This window comes from Ostrinia nubilalis, chromosome 1 (genome assembly GCF_963855985.1).
Source record: "Ostrinia nubilalis chromosome 1, ilOstNubi1.1, whole genome shotgun sequence".
Classification (NCBI taxonomy): domain Eukaryota; kingdom Metazoa; phylum Arthropoda; class Insecta; order Lepidoptera; family Crambidae; genus Ostrinia; species Ostrinia nubilalis.
Genome location: NC_087088.1, coordinates 17,425,123 through 17,439,145, shown reverse-complemented (window position 1 = coordinate 17,439,145; position 14,023 = coordinate 17,425,123). Strand labels below are relative to the sequence as shown.

The window sequence follows — 14,023 nt, the reverse complement described above, 5'->3', positions numbered from 1 at the left end:
GAAGAATAAATTAGCCTCATTGATTGCATACAATATTAAATGTAATTATATTCATAAAACTGATCATAGTCAGGGTACTAATAATTTGATATCTCAGTATGTAAATAGTAACAATATTATTACTGTACCTACTACTAGTTGTTTAAACTGAGGCACTCGACAAAGGCCAAGCCCGGAACATTCAAGATTGTTCATCAAAATATTCAAGGCTTGGCCAGCAAAGTCTTAGAAATAGAGCTATTCTTAAAAAGTTTTGATATTAATGTAATGTGTATTACTGAACACTGGCTAAAGAAATATGAAAGCTCTTTTCATATAGATAATTATCAGTTAAGTAGCGCGTTTTTCAGGAAGTCTGCCATTCACGGAGGCTCCTTAATATTTGTGAATAATAATATTAGATATAAAGAACGCAAAGATGTAGTAGGGCTATCAGTTGAGCGTGTTGTCGAAATTTCCTGTGTCGAGCTTGAGAGTTACATCATTGTATGTGTGTATAGACCCCCTTCTGGGGACTTTGGTATTTTTGAAGCGGCTATTGAGGATGCTCTTAATAAAACTTGTAACAGCAACAAAAAGGTCTTAGTTTGTGGAGATTTTAACGTCAATTTACTAGATAGCTCATCATCATATTCTGTAAGACTACTTTCCCTTTTTAAGTCATTTAATTTGTTTAATCAATTTAAGGAACCAACTAGAATTACGGAAACCACAGCTACTTGTCTAGATAATATTTTCTCTAGCTGTGTCCCTGACAATAAAGCTGTCATACACAATCTTACGTCAGATCACTGTGGTATTAAAGTAGAATTTATTTGTAATAATTTGAATAATAAAAGTAATAAAAATGCCGTATGTAGACCTGTAACCATTAGTCGTCTAGAACGTTTTAAAAATAATCTTGAAAATAAATTGCATTTAGTCCCGTATGTGCAGGGAGACCCAGATGCTCTTTACAATAACCTTTTCGAATGTATTAAAACCGAACATGACAAAGTTTTTACGGTAAAGCCATTAAAACCAAATACCAAATGTAAGTTTAGTGACTGGGCTACTAAGGGAATATACAAAAGTCGAAATACGTTATATGAACTTTATGGCATGAAAAAGTATAATAATAGTATATCTTTTCTTGAGCATGTAAAAAAGTATTCAAAATTTTTTAAGAAAGTTTGCTTCATGGCTAAGTCTTTTTATATTCGGGACAAGATAGGGAACGCCAGTAATAAAATAAAAGAAACTTGGAATGTTATCAACCGAGAGACTGGTAAACTAAAACCAAGAGATAATGACTTTTCTATCAAAGTTCACGATAATTTGATATCTGCAGATAAAGATGTAGCGGAAGTTTTTGACAATTTTTTTGGTAATATAGCTTCAGCAACAACTGCCTACTTAAAGTCATCTCCCTCCGAGGCTGAAGAAATATTGAAAACCCACGTGACACCCTGTGACTCGCACTTCTCTTTTAAACATATTACTCCATTAGATATCACTAAAACTTTTAATCTTTTAAATGTAAAGAGTACAACTGATATCTGGGGCATCTCTGTCAAGATAGTCAAACACATTATTGATATAATTTCCCCACAGTTAGCGATAATATTCAATAATTGCATAGAGAAGGGCATCTTCCCCGACCTCATGAAACATAGTAGACTAATGCCATTATTTAAGTCTGGTAGCAAAACCGACCCTGGCAATTATAGACCCATTTCTATCTTGCCCGCTCTAAGCAAGATTTTTGAAAAAATCATACAGGAGCAACTTATGATTCACTTTGGCTCTAATAAACTATTTCATAGTGAACAATATGGTTTTACCAAGGGTCGTTCCACCACCGATGCCGGGGTTGCACTACTTAAACATATCTTCGAGGCTTGGGAGAATTCTCAAAATGCACTAGGGGTCTTCTGTGATCTCTCAAAAGCTTTTGACTGCGTAGAACATCAAACGCTAATTCGCAAAATGCACTATTATGGGGTGAAGGACTCGGCTTTGGATTTAATACAATCCTATTTAAACTTTAGAGTTCAAAAAGTTGACATAAATGGTGTTTTGTCTTCTGGGTCACCTGTGAAAATGGGAGTTCCGCAGGGGTCCATTCTGGGTCCATTCTTGTTTCTTATTTACATTAATGATCTACCATATTTTGTTAAGGACTCTTGCGAAATCGTGTTATTTGCTGATGACACATCTTTGATTTTTAATATTGATAGAAGTAAAAATAACTTTGACGATGTAAATAATGCACTAACAAGAGTTTTAAGTTGGTTCACTACAAATAATTTACAACTCAATGCAAAGAAAACAAAATGTATAAAATTCTCTTTGCCTAACGTAAAAACAGTTAGTACCCAAATAGAACTTAATAATAATGCAATCGATCTGGTAGACTCTACTGAATTTCTGGGAATTACCCTGGATTCAAAACTCCAGTGGGGCCCCCATATAGAAACTCTGGCGGGAAAGCTCAGCTCAGCGGCTTTTGCAATAAAAAGGATACGGTCATTAACCGATGTTTCAACAGCTCGCTTAGTCTACTTTAGCTACTTTCATAGCCTAATGTCATATGGAATCATGCTATGGGGCAAAGCTGCAGATTTTGAAACAATATTTATTTTGCAAAAACGTGCGATAAGATACTTGTATAAAATGAAAGCAAGAGCGTCCCTTAGAGAATTGTTTAAAGAAATTGGCATTCTCACGGCCGCTTCACAATACATCTTAAACTGTATTCTATTTATTCAACAAAATATTAACGAATTCAAAAAGAAAAGTGATATTCACCAAATCAACACTAGAAATAAAAATAAATTGGCTATACCCGCTTTTAGACTTAATAAAGTGTTTGCCACTTTTATGGGACAAGGTATCCATTTTTATAACAAAGTCCCTGATAAATATAAAGAGCTACCGTATAATAAATTTAAAGGTATAGTTAAAGATCACATGCTTAAAAAAGCCTATTATACAACTCGAGATTTTCTTAATGATAAGTCATCCTGGGAGTAGGATTATGGTCCTCTCATGCTCGCACTAAAAAGAATTAAAATGAAAAGTAATATTGTATAAACTAATAATAATTTCTCAAATGTTATAGTGTCATGCTTCTCAATCTGGACTGTTACTTAGCTTTATTATTAGTTTTTTTTTAAAGAGATAACTTGGCATTGTCATTCTCACTAAAATGTCTCTGGGGTGGTGGCGTAGTGAGGCGGGTCGTTACATTCCCTCTAATATGGTCGAGTGAAGCGATGGCTGGTTCACTCGTCATGTCTGTGAACAGGCGCTGCTTTCGGGGACTGGTCAATCCAAGTTATTCAAATTTATGTATGCGAGTCATTTCTACTAGTACCTTAATATGTAAGTCTAGATATTAGCACGTCACTACCTTGTTTAATATACCACGCAATCTTGTATACCTACCCATTCTTATGAAACACCATACAAGAATGCATGGTAAATTCAGTGAACTGCTCCTGAATCGAATGTACCTACTACTACTATTTCTATTTATTTATATTAACCGGCAGACAGTGGTGACTGAGTTTGTTGCGGCGCTTCTTCTCAGCACTTGCCAAATGTTGGTCTCGAAGCGCTGGTAGGGTAAAAAGATTATGAGACATGTAGAGGCTCCTTAAGAGCATATTTTATGACGATTTGTAAGAACTATTTATTAGTCTAAACAAATAAAGAAATTTTGACTTTGACTTTGACTTTGACTTTATTTAGTGCGATGGCCAAGTCAATAATTTATGTAAAACGTTAAAGATTTCCTGGCCTGGACTTGGTATTACATGGATCTCACAACTTTTTACCGTAGAACAACTGAGTTGCGAGACTTGGTTTTTTTGACAAGTATTGTTTTTGATGGGATTCCTGTTATTTGTTACCATAGAGGTCAATTAGGGATTGATGGTGAAAACGGCCTTTAATCTCCTTTCACAATATCCACGGAAAAAAGGAGAGATTCTATTCGAAGGATGGCTTACCAACGCGTCAGTGTGCCAAAGATGGCACGCGACAAAATATTATGGGCATGCCACCGATAAAAAGTTCACTATGAAATAAAATATTGCAATACATTGTTCTTGTTTCTATTTAAGATTGCAATAAGAACCTAGTCAATAATTGTTAAATTGCAGTCTTTATAACTATGCTTCAATAAGGCCCAGAACACACAGTGAAACGCGTCATGTGTGGTCTCTCAACGGACCCTATGGCAGCAACTTAGATGCAACTCATAGAAGTTTCAGTTTCGTTGCAATTGCGTTTCACCGTGTGTTCTGGGCCTAAGGTAGGCGAACGCATTTATAGAATCATCATCACCAGGTCTCCTGTCTTTTATGCAGGAACACGACCCTTTACAATTTACCAGATGCAAATGAAGGATTTCACTTATAGGCGAGACATGATGTATGTTAGTCGCCTTTTACGATATCCTCGGAAAATGGGAGTGACCATATTCTATTTTGTCGGAACCACACGGTCCTTATACATACATAGCATATTTTTTTGTAATTTTATCAATGAAATTATGTTTCAATCTAATTAACTGACTTGGTTAACCAAAAAAATTCACGTGTTTATGATGACTCAAACTGCCATTTGCTTACTTCTATTAAAGATTGAAATGAGAGCTACAAGACCTAGCCAGTAATGAGGGCTATCGTTTTTATACTTAACAGTTGGCACCCCTGGTGATTGACAGGACCTTACTCTACAGTGGCGCCATCTTAATGAGTGCAAATGCGATAGTTCTACTACCACTTTAGCGCTCACCAGTTGGTGCCACTGTCTTCGCGACTAGCAAGTGACAGGACCTTACTCTACAGTGGCGCTTACTGGTGAGCGCTAAAACGATAGCCCTCATTGAAACAATAGTTAAAAACATCACTCACCCATCGAGTACTTGAGCATGAGCGGTATGAATGCGCGCAGTTGCGCTTGCGTCATCTTCTCCACCGGCGTGGGGATGCCGTCGATGATGAGTGGCGGCAGCTCGAACAGCGACGGGTCGTCCTGCGGCGGCGGCGGCGCCTGCTCGCACCCGCCCAGCCCGAACTAACCACGTTATGTTGGCGCCACCCGCGCGCCACGCATCGGCGCACCCCGCGACTCGAGCCAGGGGTTAACGAGCAACGGTTTTAAGGCAAGCACGTCTATGTAAATCCCGGTCCGTGAGCACGTAGAATTTTGTCCAATGACCTTTAGCTACCCATCTTTATCGCTCGCGCGTAATTATATTGCTGTCGCGACAGTGCGACTGGCACCCGCAGTGAGTGTGCGAGCGCGATAGCAACATAATTACGCGCGAGCGACAAGGATGGGTAGCTTGGGGTCATTGGACAAAATTCTACGTGCTCACAGACCAGACTATAGTTACCATTTTTAACTTTGAGGCGGCGCATCGCACGATCGTTTAAGCATTCCATGTGCTGGCACGATTATCGTTTGTTGAGCACAATGGTGCTAGTTTTGAGTGGTGCTGCAGATTGCCACAATGTTGACGCAATATAGCTAAAACCGTTGCTTGTTCACAAGGACTAACAATACCACACAGTTTTGAGTTCCAATTGATTTTTATGAGGTAATAGTATTTACGTTTCATTTGAAAGTATTAAGCAATCATAGCTGGCATTTTACAAACCAATAACGAGTTTGCTGACCAAGACGGTCACGCGTTCTTAATTGTTTCGTAACCGTATTAACTGTGTGGTATACTGGGTCGAATTCAGGTGACATTTCTTACAGTTTGGACAAAATAATATAAATATTTTCACTTTTGAACGGTTTGATTTTTCCAAAGGACAATGACCAAAAATGTATGGAGTGTGGTCCAAATGTCCACCACTAACGAGACCTATGTAGTAAAATAGTCTACTAAATACTGATTCATTATAACCAAACCGCAATCAAAAATATGCTGTCAGTAAAAAGTTATGACTGAATGAAAAGTCATGTTTTTTACCTTTTCATCCGAAAAATGTTCTTGATATCATTGTATCCATTGCACATTTTGGACTAATCTACGCATGTTATGTCATGTCTTATGTGGCGCGGGGTTATAGATGAATTTTATTAAATATTATACTAGCTGTGCCTACGACTTTGTACGCGTAAATATAGTTTGAATAATATTTCCCATTTTTACAACATTTGTCTTTACTGCTCCGCCCCTATTGGTTAAAGGGTGATGTTATTTATCCTAAAACCATCCTTGATAAATGGGCTATCCATAACAAAAAAAATTTTTCAAATCGAACCGGTAGTTCCTGAGATTAGCGCGTTACAATTTTTACAATTTTTGAAACAGTCATAACTTTTTACTGACAGCTTATTTTTTTTTGGTCCCATACTGAAAGTTAATCTCTATTTAATGGACTATAAGCCAATATAGGTCTCATTAGTGGTGGACATTTGGACCACTTTTGGTCATTGTCCTTTAGCTATTGTAATAATAAACATTTGGCCAAACTGTAGACAATATAGTTGTCACTGAGTTCCGAGACTGGCGCTGAGTTTATGCGGGGTGCGAAGGTGCGGTGGGCGACAGTAATAACAATAATACAAGGGCTCTAAGGTATAAATATTTTTTAATTACTGTAATTAAATTATCAGCCCTGTACAAAATGAAGCTTGATTCCACTGATAGCAGTATTTAGTGATTTCTTATGCAAGTTAAATGTTTATCAATGTCCCCAATGCTAAAAACTACTGCTGCTGTCAAAGAAATGAAGCTTTATTTTTAATTTTAAGTATTTAAAGTAAAAGTTCACAGTTAAAAAGTTTTAAACAACATTTAAAGCTAAGCGTTATTTCATTTACTAAAACGACTCACTCATTTGGATGTCGATCAGGGGCATCACAAGTTTAAATCCGATAAGTTGTAGTTGAACTAGCCCTGCACTAATTCTTCTTGTTGGAGGTGTCCATTACCCCAATTGTCAAATGAGTGAGTCGGCAACGCAGAGTGAGTGAAGTGAAGTGACGCGCGTGAGAACTGTTACTTGCTGCTTGATCAGTGAAAATTGAGTCAGCACTGAACCAGCAAAAAGTTAAATAATCTTGGTGGTGTAAATTACGTAGTTGTCAAATGAGTGCAAATGAGAGTCGGCAACGTTGAGTGAGAGTGAATGAGTGAAGTAACGCGTGTGAGAGCTGTGCCTGTTACCTGCTGCATGAATTGAGGCAGCACTGAACCAGCAAAGAGTTACATGTGGTGTAATTAATTACGCAGTTGTCAAATGAGTGAGTCTGCAACATCGAGTGTGAGTGAATGAATGAGTAAGTGAGTGAAATAACGCGTATGAGAGCTGTTACTTGCCGCTTGAATTGAGGCAGCACTAAACCAGCGAAAAGTTACTGAGTTGTGGTGTAAATTACACAACTGTCAAATGAGTGAGTCTGCGACGCACAGTATGTTATGAGACTATAATCGGACATTCTCATTTATTTGATGAACTGTATAGAGCTCAGTTATACAAACATGATAGTAAAACTCCCGTTTGAAAATTCCAAGTAGTTTTCGCGGTATAAAAATTCAAAGTTACCTATTTTTTTACTTCAAAATTATGCAAAAATATTCTCACTCGTTAACTAATAACATTTAATTCAGAATTGTTATAATACTTCATAGAGCTCTTAAAACTACACGTAATAAGCGTATTAAGTGCTTCGTAAACGCATTCAGTTAATTAGGAAAAATGATTTTAGTGATTTTTGTTTTTATTTTTTTTCTCAATTATACCTTAATATATGCAAACATTTTTAATTGCAAGATATAGTCTGATATTTAATCTAATTGTATAAAAAAAATCAGCCTTAAATTCCGTGATATATTTGAGGAAAATCAAATTGAAAATATGCGAAATATAGAATTGTAAATTTCCCATCACTTTTTATAGCAATATTTCTTTTGGATGTTTAAATATCATTAGCTCGATTGTACCAAATTATTGTATTGACATTCGATTTACATAGGTTTCAAATCGATGAGATAATTATTAAAGGTAGGCTAAATTCGACTTCCTAGATTTGTTTACATACTTTTTTAGTTAGTTACTTACATACAACTTAAGTTAATATAAGAGTGTTAAAAAAGAAAAAAGACTCGACTTGAGAACCTCCTCCTTTTTTTGAAGTCGGTTAAAAACAATGTGAATGTGACTTTTTAGAACCTTCAACACTATGCACATAACAGGCGGGATTTGAAACTTTTTAGACATAGTAGGGAATTTAGTGCAAGAACCCCTCCACTTTGGTATAGAAGGGTCATTTTTGCACCAGTTGTTCTTTGGGTGCTCCTGAGTAGATTTCCGCCGGTAGACATCGGGAGCCCCCCCTGTGGTAGCAGGGGGAGGGGGGGCAAGTTTCCTTCTTCCGCGCTTCACTTTAAGGCCCATATCTTCAAAACTATGGGTATTAGGGCAAGTGTGGTGTCATTTTCGGATAATTAAAGGATGGCGAATTCATTTCTAGAACAAACTTTTTGCCTTTTCATACAAAAAAATAGAAATATGGAGTAAAATTCACAAAAACCAAAAAGTATTTTTTTAAATAAACGTCGTTTACTTTTAAACCACTGGAGATAATCTAATAAAAAAAATATGTCCTGAAAGCTACATTTATCAGGATTATAAATATGTACCATTGTATGGTACTTTTTTTGAAAAAAGTAGGTGAAAAAAATTTTTCTTCAGGACACAGCGGGCGAATTTTAATGCGCGTCGGAAAAAAATATTTATTTTATCCTTGAATTCATACTATTTGGTTCATAAGCAAGTAAAGATTATTATTTTAGAATTTATTTAGAGTTCCTGGCACACCATGCTACCATGATTTGTATTTTTTCTTCAATTAATTTTGAACTCTATGTGTAAGACATAAGGTTGAAAATAGTTTAATTACATTGTATTTATGAAAATATCATAAGAAGAAAGCACTAAATAAAGAACTTGAATTTGTCTAAACGTCTAATGATTATTATTATTATTATTTTAATTAACATTTTTATTTCTACATACTATTGTACCAGTGATAACGGAAAGGTAAGTGTGAGGAAAGTGAGGATTGATTATTATCATAGTACGGGAGATTATTTTTAACACAAAGGCTACGGCTGTGACCATTATACTTAGTTGTTTTTTCAGACAGCACCAGCTTCTGCACTACTTCTTGCACTAACATCTCACCATTTCCAGGCAAGCTTCGGCAGCTACGGGCAAATCGGTCCATGTAGGCTCCATGTTGCTATCGACTCTGGTCCACACCCAACCAGTCGGATAAAGGGAAGACTGAGTCGGTTGCTTGCAACTGTTCCTATACGCGAACCCCTTGATATACTGCCAGTAGCCAATGCTGATACAAAGCTGTCTGGGTTATTTTATGTAGGGTCACACCTAAGCGTAGTCCACAGCGACCCATTAGGATCTTTATTCTCCCTTTTTTGTTCCCTATTATCCAAAATAATCCTATCCATTAGTAAAGTGAATTAAGCGTTTGAGTGAAAGCCACCTAATAGTCTTCTGATGCCGGATATGCTGACCCCAGCAGACCCATCCTTACAGTATGAAGTGTTTCATGGACTCCACATTGTATTCCACATGCTCGAGAGCTTCTGTTGTTAGGCCCATTTTTTGGGACATGTAATTCGTTCCATAATGCCCAGTTTGCGTACCTGTAATTGCTTGGGCATACCTTTGAAAAGTTTTCTTCATGACCCTGTATTTCCCTTTAGGAATGATTTGGAGAGGCTTATATCATTGGAGCTTTCCCATTCAGCCCTGTTATTCTTGGATATGGCCATATTATGGCCATGAGGTACCTAAGCTTTTAGATAAAGGTACTATCAGTTCTGACCCAATAGGTATCGTCTCTGACCCTTGTCTCGCTAGACTGTCGGCTCTCTCATTGCATTCGATCCGTGTATGTCCAGGTATCCCACATTAGGGACACTTTGTCATGCCTTCAGAGTTTGTTCATCTTTAAGATTGCATCTAGAATACCTAATTCTAGACTCAACCTTCACTGAGGCGATGGTTTTGTTTGAGTGCTGCCTGGCTGTGGCTAAGGATGTAAATATTGCGTTTCTTACACCCCTGTTTTTAATGCACACATAATTATAGCGTAGAATTCAGCTTGAAATACTGTAGCAAACCTCCTTAAACGTTCACTGTGTTTATTACTACATGCTTGACTATGAACGAGTGCTGTAAGTGCCCACCGACCTAGGCAGTTTTGTATTAGTATATCAAGGGCAGTAATTATGTCCTTATGATTTTTTCAAATTATTTAAAATTTAGTTGGTTCAAGGGGTTCGCGTATAGGGTCAGTTGCAAGCAACCGACTCAGTCTTCCCTTTACCGGACTGGTTGGGGGTGGACCAGAATCGATAGCAACATGGAGCCTACATGGACCGATTTGCCCGTAGCTGCCGAAGCTTGCCTGGAAATGGTGAGATGTACCTAAGTGCAAGAAGTAGTGCAGATGCTGGTGCTGTCTGAAAAAACAACTATAATGGTCACAGCCGTAGCCTTTGTGTTAAAAATAATCTCCCGTACTATGATAATGATCAATCCTCACTTTCCTCACACTTACCTTTCCGTTATCACTGGTACAATAGTATGTAGAAATAAAAATGTTAATTAAAATAATAATAATAATAATCATTAGACGTTTAGACAAATTCAAGTTCTTTATTTAGTGCTTTCTTCTTATGATATTTTCATTAATACAATGTAATTAAACTATTTTCAACCTTATGTCTTACACATAGAGTTCAAAATTAATTGAAGAAAAAATACAAATCATGGTAGCATGATGTGCCAGGAACTCTAAATAAATTCTAAAATAATAATCTTTACTTGCTTATGAACCAAATAGTATGAATTCAAGGATAAAATAAATATTTTTTTCCGACGCGCATTAAAATTCGCCCGCTGTGTCCTGAAGAAAAATTTTTTTCACCTACTTTTTTCAAAAAAAGTACCATACAATGGTACATATTTATAATTCTGATAAATGTAGCTTTCAGGACATTTTTTTTTTATTAGATTATCTCCAGTGGTTTAAAAGTAAACAACGTTTATTTAAAAAAATACTCTTTGGTTTTTGTGAATTTTACTCCATTTTTCTATTTTTTTGTATGAAAAGGCAAAAAGTTTGGTCTAGAAATGAATTCGCCATCCTTTAATTATCCGAAAATGACACCACACTTGCCCTAATACCCATAGTTTTGAAGATATGGGCCTTAAAGTGAAGCGCGGCAGAAGGAAACTTGCCCCCCCTCCCCCTGCTACTACAGGGGGGGCTCCCGATGTCTACCGACGGAAATCTACTCAGGAGCACCCAAAGAACAACTGGTGCAAAAATGAGCCTTCTATACCAAAGTGGAGGGGTCTCCATACAAATCATTGCACTAAATTCCCTACTAACATGAATTATTCCTTCCAAAATTGTCGACCCTAGACGCGTAAAAATTTTATTAAGACGTTTTATGTTTTTTCTCAAATATATCACGGAGTTTAAAGCTGATTTTATTAATACAATTAGATTAAATGTCAGACTATATCTTGCAATTAAAAATGTTTGCATATATTAAAGTATAATTGAGAAAAAAAATAAAAACAAAAATCACTAAAATCATTTTTCCTAATTAACTGAATGCGTTCACGAAGCACTCAATACGCTTATTACGTGTAGTTTTAAGAGCTCTATGAAGTATTATAACAATTCTGAATTAAATGTTATTAGTTAACGAGTGAGAATATTTTTGCATAATTTTGGAGTAAAAAAATAGGTAACTTTGAATTTTTATACCGCGAAAACTACGTGGAATTTTCAAACGGGAGTTTTACTATCATGTTTGTATAACTAAGCTCTATACGTTTCATCAAATCAATGAGAATGTCCGATTATACAGTCCCATAACACACTGTGCGACGTCGAGTGAGAGTGAATGAGTGAAGTAACGCGCGTGAGAGCTGCTACCTGCTGCTTGAATTGAGGTAGCACTGAACCAGCGAAGAGTTACATGTGGTGTAAATTACGCAACTGTCAAATGAGTGAGTCTGCAACGTCGAGTTAGAGTGAATGAGTGAAGTAACGCGCGTGAGAGCTGTTACTTGCTACGCGAGCGCGTTGAATTGAGGCAGCACTGAACCAGCCAGTTACATGTGTTGTAAATTACGTAGTTGTCAAATGAGTGAATCTGCAACGTCAAGAGTGAATGAACGAGTGAGTGAGTGAGTGAAGTAACGCGCGTGGGGGCTGCTACCTGCTGCTTGAATTGAGACAGCACTGAACCAGCGAAAAGTTTAATAATAAAAGTGTAAATTACGCAGTTGTTAAATGAGTGAGTCGGCAACATTGAGTGAGTGAATGAGCAAGTGAATTAACGCGCATGAGAGCTGTTACTTGCTGCGCGAGCGCGTTGAATTAAGGCAGCACTGAACCAGCGAAAAGCTACATGTGGTGTTAATTACGCACATGTCAAATGAGTGAATTTGCAACGTCGAGTGAGAGTAAATGAGTGAGTGAGTGAAGTAACGCGCGTGAGAGCTGTTACCTGCTGTTTGAATTGAGGTAGCACTGAACCAGCGAAAGGTTACATGTGGTGTAAATTACGCAACTGTCAAATGAGTGAATGCATCGTCGAGTGAGAGTGAATGAATGAGTGAAGTAACGCGCATGAGAGCTGTTACTTGGCGCTTGAATTGAGGCAGCACTGAACCAGCGAAAAGTTACAAGTGGTGTAAATTATGCAGTTGTCAAATGAGTGAGTCGGCACTGAGTGAGAGTGAATGAGTGAGTAAGCTAGTGAAAAGTTACGTGGTGTAAATTACGCAACTTTCAAATGAGTGAGTGTAACGTCGAGTGAGAGTGAATGAATGAGTGAAGGAACGCGCGTGAGAGCTGTTACCTGCTGCTTAAATTGAGGCAGCACTGAACCGCAACTGTCAAATGAGTGAGTCTGCGACGTCGAGTGTGAGTGAATGAGTGAAGTAACGCGCGTGAGAGCTGTTACCTGCTGCGCGAGCGCATTCTCGAGCTCCTCCATGATCATGCAGCGCAGGTTGCGGACAACGTCTTCGAGCGGCTTCGCGCCGAACACGCGGTACGACGTGTTGGGCTTGCCGGGAGTCGCTACCAGCACCACGGCCTGTTGCCCCACGCGAGTCGCGAACTCTTCGATGGTTTGCTGGGATAATACATTATGCTAAAGTGAACTGCTTTTAAAATTATAGGAGAGTGAGAGAAACTATTGTTAAGTGTTGAAGCTTCTCTTGCCTCCTGCATAAAGACGACTGCCATACTTTTTTTTTTAGTGCAAATTCGACCCAAATGGCTTAAAGAGGATCATCCATTGATAGTGCGAGTTCAGGATAACAGTCTTCTAGCTGATACCCTGCAGCATGTTGTTGCTACAAATTTCCAAATAACTGACTTATCATCTGTGTCTTATTACAGCTGCCATTTGGTAGTTAGGCTGTGGTCAGAAGAGGGTAGAATAGTCCGAAGATAGGATTAATAAATAAATCTTTGGACAATTTCACACAGCGCCAGCTAGCCCCAAAGTAAGCAACTTAATGCTTGTGTTATGGATGCTAGCATAACGGATATACTACTTATATACTTTTTTTTTAAATACATAAATATTATACATAGTCACACCCAGACCCGTCACAGAAATTAAAATTCATCATTTCAATTTCTGCCCGGCCGGGAATCGAACCCGGGACTACTCGGCATAGTAGTCCGTTCTGAACCACTACACCAATCGGCCGATTAATTCATTGTTGGGGGAGGTCTATATCCAGAAGTGGTCTAAGGTGACTCACCCTGAGCTTCCTAAGCAGTCTGTTCTGGTGGCGCTTCCTGACGGACGGGTTGGTCTCGAAGGAGTGCGGCCGCTTGCGCTTCTTTGACGACGCTATAGCGGCCGCGGCTGCCATGCCAACCGGACCTGGAGGAATCAGCTTATTAGTATTAGCACGGTAGGTGTGATGTAGGGCTTCTT

General features: G+C 38.0%; 1 protein-coding gene across 1 annotated transcript in view; it reads right to left on the bottom strand.

The window, feature by feature from the left end:
- The window catches only part of LOC135074502 (DNA-binding protein P3A2), a 40,681-nt gene that overhangs the window by 19,753 nt on the left and 6,905 nt on the right, over positions 1–14,023 (bottom strand). Inside the window, exons 4-6 of the mRNA XM_063968809.1 lie at positions 13,845–13,969; positions 13,031–13,204; positions 4,905–5,043 (exon numbers count right to left, since the gene is read on the bottom strand). Coding sequence (XP_063824879.1) covers positions 4,905–5,043; positions 13,031–13,204; positions 13,845–13,969 — 438 coding nt within the window. The remainder of the gene's footprint in view (positions 1–4,904; positions 5,044–13,030; positions 13,205–13,844; positions 13,970–14,023) is intronic.